This window comes from Mustela lutreola, chromosome 4, assembly GCF_030435805.1.
Source record: "Mustela lutreola isolate mMusLut2 chromosome 4, mMusLut2.pri, whole genome shotgun sequence".
Classification (NCBI taxonomy): Eukaryota; Metazoa; Chordata; class Mammalia; order Carnivora; family Mustelidae; genus Mustela; species Mustela lutreola.
Window position 1 is genome coordinate 86293636 of NC_081293.1, and position 15278 is coordinate 86308913.

Below are 15278 nucleotides of genomic sequence, written 5' to 3' on the forward strand. Positions count from 1 at the left end.
GGACTGAAAACCATCAGCCTGGCCTGGTAAATCTCATCACTGTTTTCTAACCCTCGTGAACCAGAGGGAGAAACTGCTCTAAACCAACTCACCAGATGCATATTGATTATAAAAATCTAGGTTCCAGTCGTAAATGATAAACAATTTACGTCAAACCAATGTCTAAGAATTTTCATGCTTACTGCCCTACTGATAACCTGTGATAGTACAGTCATAAAGCAAATTATCCCAAGCTTATATTTTTCTTTTCTGTAGAGGTGTTCATCTCCCAGCAGAGAGACCACTTTCCCCCCCAAAACCTCCCGTGGTTGGCTCCTGTTGTGGGCTCTCCGTGTTAGGATGGCTCTCCAGTCGCCCACCCACTCCCTGCTGGCTTCCCCGCCTGTTTCCTTCCCAGAAAACCCCTTGTCTCTCTTTCCTTCTAGCTGCACCCAACTACTCTTGGTTCCCTAAAAAAAGTCCTATGTTTTCATGCCAGTTTTCCCACAAATGCTTTTGATGGATTGAGGTAGCATCAAACAGATGTTCCCTCCAGGACTCTGTCCATACCCCAGGGAGGAATTCAGCAGACAGCTTCAGAAATCAAGAAATTCGGGCTCGATGACGTTACACAACTTGTCCAAGGTCACACGTCGAGTACATGACAACACCAGTAATTGAACCCAGGTCTCAAGGACTTCCAAGGCAACATTCCTACAGGTGACTGCACTGTTCGGGAGAAGTTCAACACCTGCGACCTGCGTGCTGGTGTGAGAGGAGAAAGCAGGGCTCGCAGACACCTTCTGAAGTGGATGGAGGGGTCTTGCCCCTCCTCGTTCCTTCACGTGATTTGGTACACTTAACGATGACTGCAGACGTGATCAAGCGTGTACAGGGATGACTGAGTTTGCATAATCCTGAACCAAATAAGGGACCCCCCGCCCTTATAACTAGGAAAAAATGAGTGGTGGCCTAGTTTTTTTTAATATGTAAGTATGAAAATGGTAGGGGATGACGTGGGGGCCGTTTGTCAATAGCTATTCTTCTAAAAATATATCCTTTAGCTTTTTTGTTTATAAGAAGCAGGTTAGCTTTTGCCATCACTGGGGTATCTGTGCTGACCTCCCGGTGCCCCCTGGAGTGGGAGGAGGCCGTGGCATGAAGCTACACATCTGCAGTAAAAGAACAGACGAGGGGGAAAGAAGACGTGTGTCTTTTAACTGATGAAAGTATAATTAATAGTTCCTCCAAGTCACCTCAATGAGCTATTTAAGCACCTTATTTGGAGATTACATTTCCTATAATTTTCTCAAATAGTTCCTTTATTTACACTGTATTAATGAGAAATTTTTTTCAAAAAATTATATCCCTTGTGTAGTTTTAGTAAGAGCTCTAAACTTTATTTGCTACTATATGTAACTATGTCTATTTATCTACTGTAAATGCCATTGTAGATAATAATACATATAAGAATTATTCCCCCAGAAGGCTTAAAAAAAAAAAAGCAAGCTAAAAAGGTGCTTACTCATTGAAATAAAAAATATAAAAGTAAGTAGGGATCAAAATTTGTGGTTCAGGGACGCCTGGGTGGCTCAGTTGGTTGGACGACTGCCTTCGGCTCAGGTCATGATCCCGGAGTCCCAGGATCGAGTCCCGCATCAGGTTCCCAGATCCATGGGAAGTCTGCTTCACTCTCTGACCTTCCCCTAGCTCATGCTCTCTCTCACTGTTTCTCTCTCAAATAAATAAATAAAATCTTTAAAAAAAAAAAAAAAATTTGTGGTTCAGGGGCACCTGGATGGCTCAGTGGATTAAAACCTCTGACTTCAGCTCAGGTCATGATCCAAGGGTCCTGGGATCGAGCCCCAAGTCAAGCTCTCTGCTCAGTGGGGACCCTGCTTCCCCCTCTTTCTCTCTGCCTGCCTCTCTGCCTACTTGTGATCTCTGTCTGTCACATAAATAAATAAAATCTTAAAAAAAAAAATTTGTGGTTCAGTTTCTCCTGGAATGTTTATTTTTGCTAAAGCCACCACCACCAGTACAACACAGTAAGCAATATTAAAACAAAACAAAACGAAACGAAACAACAGAAAAAACACATTATGCCACACAACCTTCTTTCAATACTGAATTATGCCAGAAAAATACAGACTAAATTCTAATAATCCAAACCAGCCTCAGTAAGTCACATATCATACTAGTTTATCTTCACTCCTCCTTGGTAACTTCCCTGAAAACCACTCCCTGTTCCTAGCACCCTGGGTGAAACCACCGCATTCTTTGAAGGGTGCCACCTCGACAGCCTTCACGTGGGCCAATTTCAAGTCCATCCTTCAGAGCAGCCAGAGGAATCTTGTAAACACAGCATCAGATCCCACCTGTCCTCTGTACAGAACTCTCCCAGGCTCTGGACAGATGGCACCGAGAGTGGGACACCCGTAGGTCACGGCCAGAAGCCCCACAGTGATGACCTCTACTCCTCCCTCTGCTTCAGCCTGCCAGCTTCCCCTCCACTCCCCAGGAAGTGAGGGTCCTTACTCTCCACCCTCCCTTTGCCTGGATCTTCGCTCGACTTCTTCCTCCTCACCCACACCTCTGTGTCACTCTTCAGAGTGTCTTCTGTCCACCACCCAGTCTCACCGGCGCCCTCATCCTTGGCCTCACCACCATCTACCCCCACGATGCTTACTAGTATCTGACACTGCATGGCTACCGTCTAGCTTTCCCACGAGACTATGCCCGATGCCAACGGGGATGCGGTCATCTGGTTCACTCCCGTGTCCCCAGGGTCCAGAAGTGGCTGGGAGGTGAGGGGAGGCTCAAGATATATTGGACAAATGCACAGTGATTTTTCTCTCTTCCCTGCATGCACAGAGAACCGGCCATGTTCACAGGAGCCCAGCGTTGTTTCATACTCCTCTCTCATTGTTGCACATAGAAAAACTTAGCACAGTATTTTCTACACAATTCGCATCCAGGGAGTGCCAGGGCCTAGCATTTAAGCAAAATGATGCTTAAATCTTGGTCATTTGGTTCAACTTTCAATCTCTTACTGTTAGAAAAGGAACAAAGTTTTTTGTATCATCAAAACACAGCTCTTACTTCAACATAAACACTGTCTCCCATATATGATAAAACTTAAAAGAAGACCAAAGAGAAAAGAGGAAAGAAAACATGTTAAGAACCATATTTTCCTAGGACAAACTTAAACATTTGTTTTAAACAGTAATTTCAACTAACGTGGCTCCAGGTCGTTTTACACTGGCTCTTTGTGGACTCCAGAATGAAGATAAAATTCAATATTGATTTTTAAAACCTTGTTTACATTATCATTAACTCACTACCACCATTAGCAAATAACCAATAAATTCAAACAAAACACACTGTAATAGGGTTTCTGCTGTCCTCAAAAGTCTGAACAAGAAGTCATGGTTTCATGTACCACAAGAGAAGTCCCAAAGTGTCCACATTTATTCACTGAATTAACACCAGAGAGAGAGGATAAGGCACTGTGCTGGGCACTGTGATGTGCACATTTTAGGCCCTATGCAAAATGTGCCTGTTATAGTCATTAAAAACTATAGTAATGGTCATATTTTAACAAATATTTGGCTAGGCTAGTGACCAAGCCCATTATGTCTTTTTCAAAGTGCACAAATTTAAAGCAAAGGCGACCTTGCCTGACAATTATAGAAATTAAAATGCTCCAGGAAGTTCCGCAATTTCTTCTGAGCGTGGAAAGCATTCCAAAAAACTAAGTTGCGGCAAATAACCACCTCCAAATGACATACTACCATCTCTGTTCTGCTGTTCAAGTCTCCTGCTGTCAATAAAAACCATTTAATCATGTTCTTATTCCAGGGTCATGATATTTCTTTTTTCCCATTTAATAGTATTAATACTTTGAAAGTTCTTAATTCATATAAAAAGATTATGATTGGAACATGGATTAATCTACCCGTCAATGTGTTTAGGAACATTAGCAAACATGCCAATGGGACAGATCATAGGGACCTCACGCATTATCAAAATGCAACAAAACCAACTAAAAGTAATGAAAAAAATAATCGTTACAGGCCCTTTTGCTCTTTTGGCCTAAGGATCAGTCTAACCCTAACCGTTTGCCTGTGTTGGTAATGTGATGTCCTGTAACAGAATCAGTCTGCAGAAACCAGGTCCTATGTATATCACAGAACGGCCACAAATGCCAAGACTGCCCAAGCAATGATGCTCTTTTTTGCTGTCCTTAAAATAACCTGGTTTTGCAGAATATAACCAGCAGAGAAGGGCTTGCAGGACATCACTGGCGAGAGAGCTTACAGGACCCACAGACAGGGCACACAGGCCTTGCTCGGTGGTAGCAAGTTAAACACATCGTTCACTGAAAGCACATTTTAGGAAATAAGCACCAGCTGTAGGGTCTGAAGCATTGACAAAAATAAGTATATTGAAAACTGCGCTATGTCTTTATCATCCCACAGACCCAAAGTAAACAACTCTGGAGTCCTTTATATGTCCTCTGTTGGAACTCTAAGAACACACGCTACTACTGCCGCTCTCTAACTACTGCCACTCTCTCACTGCCATATCTTGTTTGAATCTGCTTCTGACACTTGACCAGTTGTCATCTAAATTATAAGGTTATAATTTATACTGGGGGTTAGCAGGAGGCATAAAATAAAATCCACAGCAAGTATCCAACGCTTACATGTAGTTACCAACACTTAAGTAATCTGATTCCCATAACGAAAGTGCCACCTTCATCATTTTCAAGTTAACTTTCCGAGCGGAAGAATTTCGAATAGGAAAAAGAATGTACACAAACATGAAACAAATACATCATTTCTTCTTGTCACTCTTCTTCCTGCAGACTTGGGGAAGGACAGTGTTTCCCTTTGGGTTAGCGCCTGTCCTAGCAGGTTTTACCAGGTTGAAAGACATGCGGCTGTGGTGGGCCAATGCCAGTTCTGGCTGCATTTTTAATCTTTCATGCGATTTCAACCCATCCTAAGACTACGTACGAGGTGATCTTCAATGTTCAAGAACCAACTTTAAACGAGGATCCCATTAGGTCTTTTATAAAGTGGTGAAATTTAATAGGATTTGGGTTTAGCTCATTTGTCAGTTCTCTATTGACAGCTAGAAAATCCACCCTGGCTTATAAACAAAGTAAACGATACAGACCAGGTCTTCAAGAGTTCAAGTACTTGTGCAAGGACCCCACGCGTGCCTAAGCCTACATGTGCATGCTGGCCCAATCGGCTGCTTCTTGCCTGGAGACGATCCACCAACACTCAAGCCACCAAACGAAGGATAAAAGCACACTTCGTGGGCAGAGATGTCTGAGTGAAAAGTATTTGGAAATGTCAGGGGACATAAAGCCATAGTTAAAGTGGTAAAGAGCAACCTCAATTCAGCACCTGTAAAGCTGAAGGAAAGGAGGAGTTTGATGAAGCAGAAAAGAAGGGTCATGGGTTGCTCACAATCTCAGGAAGGCTTCGGTTTGCAGTTGCACAAAACGACCCACTTATTGTACCTAAAGGCCAAAGAGCACCCTGAGGTTTAGAAGATCCAGGTACTTTACAACTGTGTAGTCAGCAAGCAAGTCTGATCTGCATTTTTTTTTAAAGACGCCCAAAAAGCAACAAAGCAAAGTCAAGGTAAGCGTCACCTGCCCTAAGGCAAGTAACCAAGGTCCAGCTGGACCTCCGGGCCCTGGAAAGCGGGCACAGAGGGTGCTGCAGGCGTCGGGAGGCTGACCCCCGCCTCCTTCCACCTGGCTCAAGGCCGGGAGGGGCCGGCGCAGGACTGGCACCGAGGAGGGCTTCGCTGGGCGAGGCTGCGTCCCCCCACCTCCACCCCCAGCCCCCACCCCCGGCCCACTTACTGTTGCTGGACTTGAGGTCCCGGTGCAGGATGGACACGACGGCCTCCTCGTGCAGGTAGAGCATGCCGCGGGCGATCTGCACCGCCCAGTTGACCAGCACGTGTGGGGGGATGCGGCGCGCGCGGCGCGGGCCTGGCGCGCGGGGATCCGGGGCGACGTTGGCGGCTGCCAGAGCGCGGTTGAGCGCTCCGCCGCGGGCGAACTCGAGCACCAGGCAGAGGTGCGGCTGCTGCAGGCACACGCCGCGCAGCTCGATGATGTTGGGGTGCCGCAGCATGGCGAAGAGCCGCGCCTCCCGCCGCACACTCTCGGCCGCCGTCGCCGCGTCCTGCTCCGGGTCGCGGCGCGCCGCCTTCACCGCCACCTCCCGGCCCTGCCAGGTGGCGCGGTACACCTGCCCGAAGCCGCCGGCGCCGATGAGCTCTCGGAGCTCCAGCCGCTCGAAGTCGACGTGCGCGGGCGAGCCGGGCCGCGGCGGCGGCGGCTGGGGCGCGGGGAGGGCGGCCGGGCGGCACGGCGCCACGTAGTTGGCGGGGAAGATGCCGAGGCGCCGCTGCACCTGGCCGGCCCACCAGCCCTCGTCGCCCGACACGGCGGCGTCCTGCGACAGCACCTCCACCAGCTGCCCGCGCCGCAGGCTCAGCTCGTCCTCGCCGCGCGCCTCGTAGTCGTACAGCGCGGCCCACAGCCCCGCGCCCGCCGAGGCCGAGGCGGAGGCCGAGCCGCCGGAGGAGGCGGACGACGACGACGCGGAGCCGGCGGGGGCGCCCCGGGCCGGGGACACCGGCCTGTCAGCCGCGCCCTCGGCGCCCGGCAAGGCCATGGCGGGGCAGCCGGGAGGGCGACGGCGGCGCGGGCAGACGGGCTCAGCCTCCGGGGCGGCTGGGGGCGCGCATGGTCCGGCAAGGAGGGGGAGTCGGGGCTCGGGGACGCGGGGGTTCGCGAGCCCACCACCCGGAGGCCCCACCACCCGGAGGCCCCGGCCTCAGCCCGCGTTCCGCCTGGTCCGCCTCTGCTGCTGCAGCGGTCCCCGCGGCCGCGGGCGCTGTCGCACCATGGTGGCGCGCTGGGCCTGCGGCGGGCCTGCGGCTGTGGCTGGGCCTCGCCGCCTCTCGGGCCCGCCCCTCCGGCCGCCCCGCCCCGCCCCGCCCGGCCAGGACCCGCCCCGCTCGCCGGCCCGCCCCGCCCCCTCGGGGCCCGCCCAGACCCGCGGGTCCCCGCCTGCCGCCGCCGCGGCTCGCGGGCTGGGTGCGCCGCGCCCCTTCGGCCCGGGAGGCGGAACCGGCCGTGGCTGCACGAGGTTTTCGAGAAAAATCAAGCCAAGGGAAAGGCGGCGGGGAGCCCACGATCCTCCAAAATGCAGGGCCCCGGCGAAGAGGACTCGGTGCGCTGGGGCGGGACGCGAGGGAGTAGGTGGCCGTCCGGGGAGAGTCCCTGTGCAACCGGGACGGGCTGCGGAACGCGGCGGAGCGCGTCTCCAGACCGGTGTGCGCGTCTGCGGGCGTTCGAACCCCGGCCGGCCGCGCGGAACTGACCGGACGACCCATCGCCGCGCCGTGAGCTGCAGGCGGTACAGGCCCGAGGCTCGTTCTCGTGGCGCATCACCTCGCGGTTGCCTTACTGCTCCCTCGAGTGGGGAGGGACCGCTTGTCCCCTGTGAAGCCGCAGGTGCAGGTGTAGGAGGCGTTGGCTACGACTGCGTGCTCGAGTCCTGAGCTGTCCGTATTCGCAGAAACGGCGAGGAGAGCGAGAGAGTCGGACCGCAGGGCTCCGGAGGCCCCGGCCCGCCCGCCGTTGGTTCACCGCGGCGCACCTGGCACTGCGCGCAGGACCAGCTGTGGAAGAAACATTCCAGAGCAGGACCTCCACCCGTCTCGGTGCGCTCAGTGCGGGAACGGTGGCCTCCTAACACGGATGGGAAGGGAAGCTTAGATGTCTGGGGGCACGGATCGTTTCAAGTCTAGCGATAAGGAAGAGCTTTGGGATTTTCTTGTATGCATGTGTTTTCTTCTCTGTCATTTTTTCCATTATTATTATTATTTTTTAATCATCTTGGAGGGGTAGAAGCCCACCTCCTCTCCCTGCGTTGCTGAAAGGGCAGCAGTGCCCAGCCCAGACTCACGGAAACTCCCTTCTCCGCCTCCATGATCCCCGTTCTACCCCCATTATTTACAGGTTCTGCCCTGATCGTGGCAAGCCTGTACAGACGTGGAGCTCCGCTCTATGTTGATGAAGATGTGGGAAGAACCGCTCTAGGTGTCAGCACTTCTCATTTAACTAATGTTTATTGAGTCCATACCCTGTGTAAGACCCTATGCTAAGGCCTGGAGGTTACAAAGCCCCTTTTTTTAGAGAATGGTAAGAGAAAAGAAAAACTTCCACAGCAAAAGAATGAACCAACTTTCCTGGGGTCGAGGTGAAGCTTTTCATTTTGCCTGGGGTCACTGGGGAATTCCTTGTGGTGTGTCATTTGAGCTGAGTATGGCTAGGATTAATAGAAAAGAGGAAGAAGGGGCACCTGGCTGGCTCAGTGGGTTGAGCCCCTGCCTTGGGCTCAGGTCATGATCTCAGGGTCCTGGAATGGAACCCGCATCTGGCTCTCTGCTCAGCGGGAAGCCTGCTTCTCCCTCCTCTCTCTGCCTGCCTCTCTGCCTGCTTGTGATCTCTCTGTGTCAAATAAATAAATAAAATCTTTAAAAGAAGAAGAAAAGAAGAAGAAGAAGAAGAAGAAGGAAGAAGAAGAAGAAGAAGAAAGAGGAAGAAGAAGAAGAAGAAGAAGAAGAAGAAGAAGAAGAAGAAGAAGAAGAAGAAGAAGAAGAAAGAGGAAGAATGTCATCCTAGGCATTGTGAGCAAACGCAAGATAGAACAAATAAATATCGGGCTCAGGGTACTGCTAGAGCCTGAGAGATCACCATGGCAAGCGATGAGACTAGAAAGAAGAAAGCCCAATTATAAAAATTCCAAAGAAATGAGAGTGCCCTGTAGCGAGCCAGAGTCTCCTGAAGTCTCACCACCAGTGAACAGAGAACAGTGACTATTTGGGTTTTATGAGGAAAGAGCCTATTGTAGCACAATGAGAAACTCACTGCCTTTCCAGTTTACTTACAGTCCCTCAGATGATACTGTGACTGGCTGTGTGACCCCGAACATGTTGCTTTACTTCCCTATGGCTCAGTTTCCTCATCTGTAAAATGGGAATAATAAAAATAGTATGGGGGGGGGGATAGGGAAGTCCGAAGCAGGTAGTGGATGGAAAGGGTGCAAGGTGCTTAGCGTGTATTAAGTTCTCAATATATATTAACTCTTATAATAGATACACCTTTTCAGTAAAGAGAGCAGTCCGGTTTGTCCGCGGTCAGCCCCTCTGGCAAACATAGTTTCTGGTCATTTTGTTTTTCAAGCACTTACACTCAGGGTTGGCTGCTGTGTATGACTAGCATGATGGATTTTCCGTTGGCAGCAATGAAACTAAGATTCTTACGCAAACAAATGAAGTAAAAAAAAAATGAGTCGACTCAAAACAATTAAAATAGTACAGTTGGCACATGGATATGGCAAATATCAAGGAGGTCATCCTGGAATGAATGAGGCGGGAAATAACATGGCTGGGGAGGTGGGGGAGCCTTGATGCCTTAGGACCGAGTGGTGACAGGATTACACTGAAACTGCCTGGAGATGAAATGAGCAAACATGGAAACAATAGGTTTGACTAGGACAGCGTGAGAAGCCAGAGAACCAGGAGGGAGACTCCCGAGACAGTAAAAGGGAGAGTTAAGGGGAACTAGAAGTTATGGTGCTGGTATTGGGAAGGAAACGGGGCCAGATGCATTCAGAGAAGCAAAAGGTCTTGGTCTCCAATTACAGGTCCACGGCCCCTCATCCCAAACTCAGGGGTCCAGGTACGTCCCAGAATTTAGAATTGGGGAGATTTTAATAATATATAATACATAGTTTAATATAAACTCTTCCAGTTGGGGATGGGACCACACCCCACGATCAAACACACTGGTATTTCTGTGCCCAGATATTAAAGTAATCTCACCGAGTGAGGTAAATAAAGACCACAAAGAGCCTCGTGTCCTTTCAAGGTAAGTTTGGTTGCCCAGTGAGTTCTGATGCCACCTTAGCAAATCAGTTTTCGTTTTCGGAGTCTTTTGGTTTTAGAATTGTGGATAAGGGCCTGTGGGGAAGGGTTCAAGCAGAGCCCACCCAGGTTTCTCACTTAAGCGAGTAGGTGGAGGGTCGTGATGTCAAATGACCTAGAAAATGGTTTTAGGGTTATTTCTGATGTGTTGAATTTGGGATGGCTTGGGGGCACCTAGTCATACAGTGGGAATATCAGAAAATCAGGGACTCCAAAATGAGACCAGGGGCGGAGGGAATTGAATTTTGGGAGTAATTTTCTAAGGCGATGTCTCACGCTCTAGAGAACTATTCTAGGTTGTGCGGAAAGCAGGAGGACTTCATGTGTTCCCTTTACTTGAAAGACCCATGTGAGCGGAGTGACAGTTCTGTTTACCCTGGCAGGCTCCTCGTGCCCTACAGGGACCCCTCTCCAGTTCAGATGGATGAGTCTGTGAAGTCTTTTATTTTTTCAAAGATACTATTTATTTATGAGAAAGAGAGAGAGAGAACACAAGTTGGGGCTAGGAGGGTCAGAGGGAGAAGCAGACTCCCCACTGAGCAGGGAGATAGATGCAGGACTTGGTCCCAGGACCCTGAGATCATGACCTGAGTCAACTGGAGATGCCCAACCGGCTGAGCCACCTGGGCGCCCCTGTGGAGCTTTTTAACTTGGCCAAACTGGAGCCCTCATTTGACTCACACAACTGATACTAACAGGAGGACCAAGTGACTACGATTCAAGCACTCATTCTCTAGACCCTCCTGGAACCTCCAGCACTGTGATCCCCTGGGACATTTTCCCCATATGGTACCTCTCAGCAGCAGAATGTCTTGATGGGATATACCAGGGCTTGATGATCCTAAAATTCATGACTTATTACTGTTGTGGCTTTTCTTTTAAACAACTCCCCCAATCTTACACTTGGGCAACTAGCACTACCTAGAGATTGGAAAATGACTCTAGTTATTTTTTTTTTAAGATTTTGTTTATTTATTTGAGATACAGCATGAAAGCATGAGCAGGACAAGGGGCAAAGAAAGAGGGAGAAGCAGATTCCCCGATGAGCAGGGAACCCAATGCGGGGCTCAATCCCAGGATCCTGGGATCACAACCTGAGCCAAAGGGAGATGCCCAGCCCACTGAGCCACCCAGGCGCCCTGAAGGAGATATCGTTATAAAAGAGTGGTAGGAGAGATCCATGGAATGGAACTGTTCTGTGTCTTAATTGGGGTGTTGGTCATATGATTGTACACATGTGAAAGAAATGGCCCAGAGTTTATAAATACACACACACAAGCACACACATGCACATACACGGATGAATGCATGTTGAAACCCAGGTCAGTTCACTCAACTTTATGTATTGCTGTTTGTGTGATATCGTAGTTATGGAAGATGCTACCATTAAATGAAATTAGGAGAGGGGAACACAGGCTCTCCCTGCATGATTTCTTACACTGCATGGAAATCTATAATTACCTCAAAAAATGGAAAAATGCTTCTGCTTTTTCTAATCGCTTATCTGTATGAGGCTGGAATTTCTCTGTATGTTTCAAGCAGCACAATGTTTTGCAATAAGTTGAATGCAGAAGCATAGAAGAGAATGCAGCTATCTCCTATTTAGCCAGGTGGAAAAAAAGATCTAGAAAAATCTGAAGTGATACCAGTCAACTTATTTATATGTCTCAGTTTGGGAAAAAAAAAATATTTCTTTCATAGAAATGTATTACATATTGCCATGTAATGGGTTTATTGTTATTATTTTAAAATAAAGCTATAAATGCCTATTTTATGATTTTCTCAGTTTTAATTTCCAACATAGAAATTACTAGTAGTTAGAAACAAATACACAAAATATATACAGATACACAAAACCTCTTTGAGGTCTTCAATAATTTGTAGGCATGTAAAGGGGTCCTAAGATTTGAGAAGTTGAGAGTTGTCCTAGTTAAGGAGAAGATTTAAAAAAAAAAAAGCAGTTCTGTTGATTAGGCTTTTATTTAAATGGTGCATTAGACCCCTTTCTCAATACCCTATTCTACTGCTGGACAGTACAGGCAAAACTGGGACATTTCAACAATATGGCGTTAAAGGCAATGAATCCACAAAATAGAAAAAAACCTCACATTAAACCAGAAAAGTGGGCTTTTTTTCTTCGTGGGCTTTGCCTTAGACTTAAAGCCAAAAAGCTGAGAGAGTCTGGGTGGCTCAGTCAGTTAAGCGTCTGCCTTCAGCTCAGGTCATGATCCCAGGGTCCTGGGGTCGAGTCTTGCCTTAAGCTCCCTGCTCAGCGAGCAGGGAGTCTGCTGCTCCCTCTCCTTGTGCTCTTTATGTCAAGTAAATGACTAAAATCTTTTTAAAAAATGCTGAGAGAGTCATGTTGACTCTCCCACCTGCTTTGATTTCCAGTTTCCTACCTGAAGGAACTTCAGTAGCTAGTAGCCAAGAAGATCATCCCTTTCTTGGGCCGGTAGAGAAGGCTGCTGACATGTAAAAATTCAACTTCAGGAGAGCTGAGATGTGGTCTACCGTGGAATAAACAAGGGTTGAGGAAGTAAGGCGGTGAAAATGCATCTAGTGCCGTCCCTGCCATCACGAGTCTGAGAGCCAAGACTAACAGGTGTGAGAAAATAGCCGAGTGAGACGGCCATATTTTGTGGAATGTGTGGAATGACAGAGCAGTTGGAAGATAGAGGTCAGTGAGAAGAGAGATTGTTTGCAACCGCTGTTCCAGGTTCCCAGATACTGGCCACTGAGTTTACTCAACTGCAGGAAAGGGTGGTTTTCTTGGGAGGAGTTGAGGAAAAAAGACAGATTAGAAAAAAACTTCAAAAATTGGCTGGGTGTCTGGACATGACCAGAAGTGACAAACCCTGGAGAGGCAGGAAGGAAGGGAGAGGAAAAAAATATTCCCCCAGGAACTGTGTGTGTGAAGTCTTTAAAAAATGGAAAAATATTTGGGATTCAAAAATTGATTCCCAGAATTTTTCGTTATTTTTCTCAGACCTCTATACTTTGGGATGTGAAATAAAGAACATTAAGAAGACTATTAACAGCTCAGTTTAGTTGCTTCTGTCTGGTACTGTGCCAATTTTTTTTTTTAAGATTTTATTTGTTCATTTGAGAGAAAGAGAAAGCATAAGTGGGGGTAGGAGCAGGGGGAGAGGGAGAAGAAGAATCCCCGCCGAGCAGGGAACCGATGTGGGGCTCAACTCCAGGACCCCAAGATCATGACCCAAGCTAAAGGCAGACGTTTAACCGATTGAGCCATCCAGGCACCCCTGACAATTTTTTTTTTTTTAAGACAGCAAGTGTTTTGATTGATATCCTGGAATTTTGCAAATGTCACCTGTTATGACTTACTTGTATTACATTTAGGAAATGGTGTGTGTGATGTGTTTTCATGTGGTATAGTTTGGTATAACCTGTCATCAACTACTGAACAAAGAAAGGGACTGTGCCACTGTGATTGACAGCAAGCGTTAACTCAGTCCTGGGTTCCAATCCAGACTTTACCATTACTTGCTAGATGATACTGGATCTTTGTCTTCCATTGCCTCCTCCGCAGCATGGTAGGGTAATATATCTTTACCCTGGCATTGTTTTGAAGATTTGTTGGACTAACATATTCAAGTACCGGCACTTCATTAGGGCTAATAAATGTTAGCTTGTATTGTTTTAATATTAGTCACTGTTCATAAAGGACCCATTAGAAGAAAAACCAGAAAGTATATATATCCTTTTTTTTTCTGCTTCCATTTGGTTTATTTTCCTATACCCCAAATCAACTTCATCCACCCACAGAAGTTAAACGTTTCTCACAAGGAGGTCAGAATTAAAAGTTGGAATGGTAATTGCCAAGACTCTTGGGAATATCACATCTCAAAATGTAATGTTTTCTGAACAAACTGAACTAGGCGCATATGCCACAAATTCTAACTTTACCCTGGAGTCATCAGATTTCTTATTTATCTGTCATGAATTACGCTACAATAAAACCAAGCAACAATACGGATAAGTTACAGTTGAGATAGGACAGAATTAGAGAATGAATAGGCTCATCATTCAACACTTGTTTTTTGTTTTCTGTTGTTTTGTTTTTGTTTTTGTTTTTCTGTTTGTTTGTTTTTAGTATCGGGCACTAATCAATTACTTGGGATATAAGACTGAATACAACAAAGTTCTCTATCATGATGAAGCTTGTATCTTAGAAGCAGTAGATGGGAAAGAGAATACGTAAATACATTACATAGTCTGTTAGAAGTTGATGAACTGCTCCATAAAAATAAAAAGGAGAACAAGAAAACATGGATCAGGAATAGGGACAGAGTCAGAATGAATAGGTGTATGTCCTTGTCTGTAGGTGGACAGGGTGGCCTTGTTGAGAAGGTGAGATCAGATCAGAACAGAACTGGAAGGAGAGAAAGGAATCAGACAACAATGATCTGGAGAAAGATCACTTGAGCATGTGTATATACCACAAGGAAGTTCACGGTATGCTTTGACTTTCATGCTCTCTGAAAGGCCCAACTTGGGACTGCAGTATTGTAGGAATGAAGCATAAGTACAAAGCAAAGCAGTGAGTAGTACTTTGTGGAAATGTTGAGGTTGTCAAGGAAGCATTTGTGTCTTGCATCTGGTTCTCTGGCTTCATGAGCTTACGGATGTGGGGTTCAGTGAGTAATAATAGCAAGACGGTGATGATATGGCAGCAATGACAAGGTGACGTTTATCCGCCTGTATTAGAAGTGGGGAAGCTTTGGAATTCGGTCCATGTGTTGGGTTACTAACCATTCTCCAAGTTTCAGCTGGCTTTCAGCTTTAGAGTAATCGTGAGTTTTAGAATTTCTGGAACTTTAATCACTGGACAAGACTGGAGCCTTGCCTGTCCATGCTGAAAGTTACAGATTACAATCAGGGCTACCCAAATGGACAATGAACTGCTCCACTGAATAACACAACAATGTGAAAACGCGAGTCGTTTCTCAGAGCCAAGGGCTTTTTTGAACCCTTGAAGATATCTCTTCTGAAGAAAAGCTACAAAGCTCCTGACCTTGGACCCGAGATAGGAAGGTTGCCATTCCACCCTGAGTTACCGTTTTTGTACATCTTGTCCTATCCAAATTTAGTTTTATTTATAATTTACTGGACTCTTTTCAAATGTAGTGACTAATTCTTCCTAACCTGCTAGAAATACTAAACAGAGGACACAAGGACAGAGGTGGTTTTTTAAAAAAGAGCAAGTCATCATTCTAAGATCATAGTGAAAAAACCATAGACTAATA

The 15278-nt window shown here is 47.2% G+C and overlaps 1 protein-coding gene across 3 annotated transcripts in view; it reads right to left on the minus strand.

Annotated features, from left to right (window-relative positions):
- Positions 1-6967, minus strand: part of MAP3K21 (mitogen-activated protein kinase kinase kinase 21) — a 56700-nt gene extending 49733 nt beyond the window's left edge. For all 3 annotated transcript variants that reach the window (XR_009352712.1, XM_059170437.1, XM_059170435.1), the window contains exon 1: positions 5867-6967. Coding sequence is in view for 2 of the 3 variants with exons in the window: in XM_059170437.1 (XP_059026420.1) it covers positions 5867-6689 (823 nt within the window). In the remaining variant the exon portion in view is untranslated. The remainder of the gene's footprint in view (positions 1-5866) is intronic.
- Between the last annotated feature and the right edge of the window lie 8311 nt (positions 6968-15278).